We start from the raw sequence: 9,068 nt of genomic DNA, 5'->3' as shown, positions 1-9,068 counted from the left end.
GTTTCGGCACATGGCCATCATCAGGTAACTGAACAGTGAATGATGTTCCCGGTCAAAGGGCTATAGTCAAGCCCCTTGTTCTTTTTTCATGTACATTGACCATTGGCATTGGAAACATGAATGTCACTGTTTTCAACAATATACCTCAATCTCAGAGTAGCCGCATCAAACCATCTTCACAGACCATGATAAGAAATGAAGACCTTGAATCATGGCCCATGAAGACGTACTGACTGTCATTCCTCTAGCATCATCATCAGTTCTGCCTAGTGCCAGAACCGGCGGTACACGTAGTGGTTTGCTCTACATCCGGGCCTGATGACAGTGAAAAGTCATCATGGCCATGGCCTATGCCTATGGTCAACGATCTGGTCATAGAAGGGCATGAAATCTAGCACCGAAGCATGAACACGTAGATCTACTGTACATGTACGTAAAGACAAGGTCACGACAATGACATGTAGATCTGCAGTCCAGGCAGTCGTTGCACCGGCGGGGAAAGCGCTGTCCAATGATTGGATGGGGCCTAGGCCAGGTCACTAGGTCACAGTGTCAGGCGGACAGCTAGCTCTTGTCTTGAGCTGCAACTAACAGGTGTAAGTGCAACGACGTGGTTACGTTGATGTTGCACAGCTGCACTGGTCCGCCTTTGGCAGACGTGGAAGCTGAACACACAGACGTCTAGTGTTCTTTGTCTCTCGTCTAGCTCGAACCCTGTAGCTAGCTGTGTATGGTGATACCGTTACAGTATGGTGATAACGTTACACGCAGTGGCAAGCAAGCTCCAAAGATCGTCTTCCACCCTGGCAGCTTTCTTCGATCTGTCCCTTGGGCTGGGGCATTGTTTCACTGGATCTTAGAGCAGCGTCTTCTGATCCGCTGCAGGCCGAAGGTCAACTGCCACTGGAAGAAAGTGAAACCGGCCTGGCGAAGAAACCCCTTGGACGGACGTAGCGCAGATCGGCTGCAGTGAGCTGGTCGGTGGCTGCTGCTTGTGCTGTGGAGCAGTGTAGTTGAACTAAGCGTCAAGCACACACCACCGTGTGTTGGAGAGTGTGCGCGGACGCTTTTAGATCGACGGTCACCTCGTTGCTACCCACGGTTCTAACTCCGCGAGGAGCGTGTGATCGGCGAAGGTATCACGGCCTCTTGAAGGTACTAACGGATCGCAGATTGACCAAGCTTTTCGTGTATCTGCTTGGGTGTTGCTTCACTCTGCGTATTGACCAAACCTGGCTGTAGATTGGGGAAAAGAAGAAACTGCCTTTCGTCGTTTTGAACCCGCCGTACTGCATCTCCATGAGAAGCGAGGCACTCTGTTCCTGACGCTTTCTATGTCCTACATTCGTCTGGCTGCGGTAGACTCTTGTCCATTTTTTCCCCCGCCCGAGCTGGTGTTATGAACTGAAGAATGAGCGAGAAAGGGGAGACTCGAAGTCGTCGATGGAACGAAATGTGAATATTGTGCACCACCGTGGCTCGGCTGCCAATCGGTGAGGTGAGTTTATCTGATTGCCACTCTTTGTGCCTAGCGGTGTGCGCGTGTGTTAACTCAGTGTGCTCTGCAGAAGTCCGTGTTGCAACATGAACATAGGGCGCTAAGGTGGTGTAGAAATGTCCCACACCCTCCCTCCCTTACAAAAGAGATGGGACTCCGTGGCTTGTTGAAGCCATGTAGACCTGCATTGTAGATGTCGCAACTCTTTCGCCCTTGTGTTGGTGTAGCAACTCGACTTGAGGGTCGCCTCAGTTACTCAGTGAGACTTTGTCTTATCGATGCATGTCACGCTCTTCCCGGTCATGCACACTAGAGGTGCTAGTCAAGCCGAAAGAGCTACATAAGCAACTGAACTGAGTTTCGTCCAGCTTTGCCCAGCACTGCTACCGAAATGACGAAGAGGCGAAAAAACCTGGAGGAGAAGTGCAAGGTTCTTCGCATGTCGCTCACTTTTGAGGTCGAGCATGGCGGCTGTCGGTTGCTGTTTGCTGCTAGCTGTTCCCTTCCTAATCTGCCCTCCGCGAAGCAGTGTGGACGAAGCCGTGCCATCGGGGAAAATATGGCTACATCCACTTGTCCCTGTGAGTTCTTGGCATCTCATCAAGGAAGGTTTACCTAGATGAAGCATTTCGGCCTATGTGCAAGGCTCTGAAGGTTCCTATGGGATAATGAGTGTTTGGAAGTTTGAATTCTTGTAGTACTGAATAAGTTGTTACATTGTATTGGAGTTAGACGCAGTAGATTCCTGTGCACCTCATGAGTCATGTATCCATTGCCTGATTGTCCTACACCATACTACAGTGCTGCTCAATGAAATCCAGTCGCATCACTCAAGTGCATGCTGGTCAATGCACAGCCCTAGACCTGCAAACACTGGGCTGCGAAATGGTGCAAGGCGCAAACTTGAGTGACGCGACTGGATTTCAGTGAGCAGCCCTGTAAATGACATTGTGCTAACTTGTAGGTGTGCTGTGTATGTGCGTGTAATCCGCATACAGCCACAACCGGGTACCAAGCAGCCGGACACAATGCCGTTCCTACTAATGCTGAAGTTCGACACTGCCCTGAGAGGCTTGAGTAAAGTCTCCTGCGAGCGCTACGGAGCGATTGCGGTGTTTGTCAGCATCATCATGGCAAATGGATCCACCGCATTCATTGGTATGTACTGCAGTCAGACGTCAGTAGAGTGGACTTCCGAGGGACGTTGATATGAATGCTTGGCATTGATATCGGCATTGATATCAACATTGATTGTCAAACCTGAAAATGGGGATGCGACTTACAATCGAGTGCGACTTATAGTCGGCATTTGATAAGAAGGATTGTATTATACACGTATGTATGTCTTCAAGTACGGAAGTACCGTAAAGTACCGCCAGAGCGCCCCACCATCTCATCCTTTCGTGGTCGTATTGTGGAGGTAGTCTGCTGTCTGTAGGTCATACGACATGAACCTTGTACACATATAGCACGTTTTGCAGTCAATCCGTACCTTCGAGCGGACACAAGCTCCACACAAAACCCTGCCAAGCGTGACCTTAGTACACTAAGATTCTCACATCGTACAAACTTCGTTGCACTCTGCCATACGATTTTCCTTTCCCTGGCTGTAAAATCAAGGTGGGGCGCTCTCGCGAGACGGGGCGCTCTGGCGCTACTTGACGGTAGTGACAAACTCGGCCCTTTGAAAATAATCTGAACTTTCCACCTCTCCACACTGCGCTCTTGGCCCACGTTCAAAACACGACTAATGTTGCCTTCAGATACCGCATGACAATACAGTGTAACAGACATCTGACAAATCTGGAAAGGTTTTTAAACTACCGACTACTGTATATTACACCAGGAGGGTCTGTTTGCACGTATAGACAGGTAACTGGTCAGAAGGAAGTTGTCATCACCAAACCGTTCTATCTGGATGTATAGCTAAGTAACTGGTCAGAAGGAAGTTGTGATGACCAAGCCGTTCTCTCTTCTTGATGTCAAATCTGTTGTTGGCACAGTGAAAGGACCGCCAATACCTCTGTTCGGCAGTGGCCGCGGTGATCTATTATCCAGTGTTCCCATGGTACTGGCTACCAGCGTCCAGCCTCCACGCACACAAGAGAGCATAGCAAAGGTGACGCCGACGTCAAACGTGGAAGCTACGTCAACAGCAACGACCGAAGCGCTACATAATCCCGTGGAGCACGGATCTACACGCGACCTGCCAATGGCGAGTACAAACATGCGACATACTACAGATTCACGGTGGCCTGGAGAACGCCCCAAGAGCCCGGACCCAATCTTGAATCCAAACGATGAAGATTCAATGGGGCCGGTCATGACAGGATTGAAACCAGCCCAGACCAAGGATACCCCGGCCAGCCCTGACACGAACCAAGTCCCATCCTCAACTAGCACCACTTCGTTTGTGACTCCCACATCACGGTTATTGCTTGGAACACGGCCTGACATTCCTCCGCTGGTGAGCGCCCACCATGACTCAGTGAAGTGGTACATCTTTGCCGGTGGTGCTGCACTACTACTGACAATAGTCTGTGTTTTCATCATCTGTTTGCGTGTCCTGGACATTCACAAGCACAGGAAAATGCAAGATCTTGGTAAGGGAATGAACCTTCTAAACATATTGATGATTTGCTCACTGATTTCAGAGCATATAATCATGAGAGACAAATTCAGTCTGAATACCACTCACCGCATTGGTTGAATCTTGGTTGGTTGCGGCCTTTCATGAGCAAAAGTCAATGGGGGAGAATGTAGATGACTTATTGATAGTGAAGTTCAATGATTGTCTTATGCATCATTATCATCACCACCACCACACCCAAAAACCTCGGTCCATGTCCCTGCACCTTTACATAATAATAATGATTGGTGTTGAACGGTCTCTGCTAGGATGACAGTTACACCATAACTCAGTAGCTAACGTATTGCTGGCCTCAAGCAAAGGTCCCTGGTTTGAATCCTGGTGGTGACAGTCAATTTTTTCTTCAGACCTTTCCCCTTTTTCCATTGCCTCAACTAGTGAGTTATTATTGTATTTGTCTCTAAAATTTTGTCTCTGGGGATGCATGATGGAGTAGTATATCAGTGCCAAACCTGGCACACACAGGGATTTCTGTGCATCAATCACACGTCTGCTTGTTCCTCTTTCACTGTGTAGTGTTCCAAGCTGGACTGGCGTATCCTGGTGAAGATATGAATGGGTGAGTTGATTGTATACTTCTTCACGTTGACGTACACGTGCCCCTGACCCCCCCCCCCCCCATCCTCTGGGCTACCAAACCCGCTTGTGATTTTTATCCTTACAGTAAAACCTGTCAAGGCGACCACCTGCCTCAGAAGACCGCTATAACCAGGACCACGGGATGCTATTTGCAGCCAAACGACCCTGGATAAGGAGACCACCTGGCAACAGGGACCACATTTTGCAGGTCCCTTGAGCGGTCGTCTTACACAAGTTTCACTCTATTTGAAATGCACATGGTTCATTGTCACTTTCTGCAACACAAATAATTACTGTTCTCTGTGTGCTTCTAATGCTGTTCCAGGCCTGAAAGCTACATGAATATCCGTCCCTGCTCCCCACTGACAAAAGAGTGGAGATCGCGAGGCTTTTCATTCGGATCAAACAGTCACCTGCACATGGCATCGGGCAAATCAACTCCTTCTGGCACGTTGCTTCGCAAAAAGGGCAGCGGCAAGAATGACCCTCAAGGTCGCCGGCGATCAGCCAGCAGTGCTACAGCCAGCATAAAGGCTAAGTGGCGTTCAATTGGAAAGTCTTCGGGCAAAAGGTGGTCCGGTGGCCTGAGGCAAGCTGCTAGCACTGGCGACATCGCTAAGGACTCGGAGATGTACTCACCTCATGGTTTTGGCTATCAGCAAGGCAATCCGAGCTACGTATGCGACTGTGAGATGCCGGAGCAGTGCTGGGAATCTCAAGCCGGATGCTGTGAGCGGCAGGCGAAAAGGCAGGTTGATCAGCGTCAGCAGCAGAGATACCCTGCTGATAATTCCCAGGCTACAGTGCACTTCAATCCGCTGCACACGGTGTGTATGACTCCCGAAGTTCAGTCCACTCCCGGCGGCCACCTTCCAAGAGATGCGGGTGTGTTTATGCCGGAGGATTTCTCGTCTTGTTCTGCACAGTGCCCTGATTGCTCAGGCTGGGTGGATACCAGCACCAGTGACTGCCATTACCCATATGGCAGTGCTTGTGACGTACACTATCAAGTCGCAGACTACCAATGTCGATGTGGTGATGTCCAGTGCTCACGTGCTAGCTCTGCTTTGTGTGCAACTGAACAGAACAGCAGCCGTACTAAGCATCTGCATAAGAACTCTACACTTCGAGGCATGGGCAGCCATGATCGTCGTGGTGATGATCACCAAGGTGACATTGCCGCTGACCTGCTGCTCTCCATGCTGACACAGGCACAGAACCTGGCCAAGGGCATGTCTCTGGATCGCAGAATCCCACGCAGCGTTAGCGCCACCACAATGCCACATTCAGAAGCTAGCAACTCGTCCACTCTGGCTCGCCTCCAGGACTGCGACGAGTCGTCAGGATACATTGGATCATCACCAGGTAAGATCAATACAATGGAAGCACTGAGAGCTCCTGTGGGTCCCCACAATGTTTCAAGTACATAACTACATCTGAATGCCAATTGCCTGTGTCTGATGATCATTAAAATTCGTGAAACGTGAAGTTACTGCTGCACAGCCTTTCGCCTCCGATGTACGTGTTGTAAGTACATCTAAGAGTTCAATACAATGGAATCACTGAGATCTCCGTTCCATCCCTACAATGTGCTTTTCAGACACCATATCTACATCCGAGAGTTCCATACAATCAGACCAATCTCGCTGCAATTGCTAACGTGTACCACGTGTATTGTCCTGATATCAGACATGTGTTGTCATACCACACCAGTGGTACGATCACTAGCGAGTTCCTCTGCTGGAAATCACTGTTGCATCATGTTCACTGCTGACTGACTATGCAGGCAGCCTGGTATCTTCCGATTTGAGTACACAGCAGGGCTCAGGGTCAATTTTGCGGCATATTTTTCAATCAAGACGTACCTCTATTCAGCTCCAGGAGTTCATGTACATGCAGGTATTTTAACGGTGTTTTTAGCAGAACTCACGACTCATAACATGTTCGTGCAATTGCTGGCTATTTTTGAAATGACAATCCTTTGTGTTATGTTATTTCTTCTTTGCCTGTGCTTCCTACAGGTGGGCCAAGTCCCCACACGGTAAATGATGCAATAGTGGTTGGCACACCACACAAAGGCGGTGCCACCATCCTGTTGCCTGCCCAGGCGGAGACCAGACAGCAAGAGACAAACCGCTGTGATCGGCAGGGTGGCCACGACCAGCAACGCCACCAACAGCAGCAACAGCAGCAACGCCACCAACAGCACCAACAGCACCAACAGCAGCAACAGCACCAACAGCAGCAACAGCACCAACAGCAGCAGCAACAGCAGCAGCACCAACAGCAGCAACAGCAACAGCAGCTCCGCAGTGAAGCAGACCTGCACCGCCCGTCCAGGCGAAAATTGATCAAGGGTGAAAGGCCTGCAGATCAGAGTTCCAACACGGCAATGAGTGCGCCTGCTTCTGATCCTAAAATGAAGAAACTGAGCGCTAGAAGGAAGCCCCTGAATATACACATCGAAGAGGCCATTGAAGAGAGTGGCCGGAGATCTCGACTTTCGAATCATCCTGACTCTAACAATGGTGGCATTGCCGATTCACAATCCAGGCAGAGCCTTGCATCAGCCATCAGTACGCGGCGCTGTGTCACTCCGAATGCCCTGGATTCCGAGGAGAGAAGGTCTCGATCGCCACGGCCACCTGCGCCCCTCAAGATATCAAATGAGCGGCTCGGTGATGCAGGTATGCACGACAATGAGCAGGCACAAATAGCTTGTTACAAGTCGTTGAAAAGGTGAGTGTTGATAACATAGAATTCCAGTCTGTGTGTCCGATGGAAGGGGAAGTTTGGGATGAAATCTGTACTGTTCAGAATGGGTTAGGAACCAAATGCAGTAATGGTCTTCTGGCCACTATGTGGAATGCTCTTGGCCCAAAGAGGCTGGAATACAGGATTGGTGAGATAATTATCCAAAATGTGGTGTGCCCAGAATGTCGACTGTACTATCCTTGTGAATACCCCAAAGGATGTAATGGACGGGTACACACATTGGTTGAAGCAAAATTGAAAACTTCACGATGTGAAGCCGTCTGAGCCGCGGGCTAAGTTAGGTATTGTCATAGGAAACTGCAACGCGGTATTCACCAACCTTCCACCATCCGTAGTACTGTAAATGTTCAATAACTCTGCTACTTTGTGAGCCATGGTGCTACCACTGTGCTGTTTGGTGCATGACTCTACCTTTGGCGGTATTCTCTTCTCCTGTCATTACAGGAGACAGCTGGGACACAGTGGATCAAGAAAGCAAGGATCAGCAGCACCTACCAGTCAACACATGCGCCCTCCTGTGGCACCCAAGCCCAGACTACTTCAGAAAGTGATACCAAGGAAGGAGTCGTTGGCGTGCCTGCCGGAGCAGAGTAGCTCCACAACAGAGGGAAGTGCGCCAGTGCACTTACCTGATAGTAGCCAAAAGCCACTGAAATCATCCAGCTTCTGGAATGTGCCAAACTATGGTAGTAATGAGAGGACTGCCCCTCAGTCTCACATTGTCACTAACCACTCTTATGAACCTGACGGGGAAAGACACCGCCCACGTAATGGCATGGCGATTGAAACAACATTCATGCCGATTCGACCTGCTCTGCGCGGTCAACGGCCCACTTCAAAGTCGTCGCAAGAAGAAGGCATGGCACTCGCCAACCCGTACAGTCAGGTCTCACTGGACTTACCACCGCCTCCGCAGCCATCAGACATCTTCATGTTCAGTGATGAAGAGCAGCCAGTCGGTGGTGATGATGAGGGGTATGCAATACATGTCATGATGCCTGGTCTGCAGTCAGCACCGGCCACCAAGCCTGAACACGCACGGCAAGACAGCCGTATTGTGAGAAGCATGAGCAATGCGGCTAATGCCACCAACTCAACCAACACCAACGGCAATCACGCAAAACTGGACTTATCTCGGCAGAACACAAACTCGTCCACCGAGGAGCAGAAGGGAAACTTCTACTATCTCCGGGACGGCGATCAGATTTTGCACCCGGACAGACTGGATCAAGAGAGTCACCTGAAATTACCAGCGGTATATCCTCAGGGTGCCGGATATCGACGCGGGATAACTGGCTCGGGCCTAAGACAAGTTTCGCAGCTCTCCGGAGACAGCTTTGAAGCATGCCAAACAACCACACTGTGATAATAAATAGCATCTGCTACCATCCGTTTAGAAAACAACTCTTGAAGCCAAAACCGATCCCGGCCTAAACATGAATGTTGTTGATGATTTATGCAACGTGCCCGAGAGTCTTGAATTGAAACTGTTTTTTGGAAACTTTTACCAAGCAATATCTAAAACGTAAATTGAAGGTGCCTTCAACTCCCTCCTCAAATTCATAA

General features: G+C 49.8%; 1 protein-coding gene across 2 annotated transcripts in view; it reads left to right on the top strand.

Moving 5' to 3' along the window:
• The first annotated feature begins 274 nt into the window (after window positions 1–274).
• Window positions 275–9,068, top strand: part of LOC135808550 (uncharacterized) — an 8,914-nt gene continuing 120 nt past the window's right edge. The window contains exons 1-7 of one of the 2 annotated variants that reach the window (XM_065321759.1): window positions 275–1,498; window positions 2,497–2,656; window positions 3,502–4,101; window positions 4,665–4,707; window positions 5,053–6,092; window positions 6,749–7,466; window positions 7,947–9,068. The exon at window positions 7,947–9,068 is cut by the window's right edge and continues 120 nt beyond it. In XM_065321759.1, the coding sequence (XP_065177831.1) occupies window positions 2,527–2,656; window positions 3,502–4,101; window positions 4,665–4,707; window positions 5,053–6,092; window positions 6,749–7,466; window positions 7,947–8,868 (3,453 nt within the window). In that variant the 5' untranslated portion in view covers window positions 275–1,498; window positions 2,497–2,526 and the 3' untranslated portion in view covers window positions 8,869–9,068. Of the gene's footprint in view, window positions 1,499–1,624; window positions 2,080–2,496; window positions 2,657–3,501; window positions 4,102–4,664; window positions 4,708–5,052; window positions 6,093–6,748; window positions 7,467–7,946 lie in introns of those variants that run through there. The other variant, XM_065321758.1, reaches the window with a different exon arrangement.

Source organism: Sycon ciliatum, chromosome 2, assembly GCF_964019385.1.
Source record: "Sycon ciliatum chromosome 2, ocSycCili1.1, whole genome shotgun sequence".
Lineage (NCBI taxonomy): Eukaryota > Metazoa > Porifera > Calcarea > Leucosolenida > Sycettidae > Sycon > Sycon ciliatum.
Note: the sequence above shows the minus strand (reverse complement) of the source record. Positions and strands in the feature narration are given on the sequence as shown.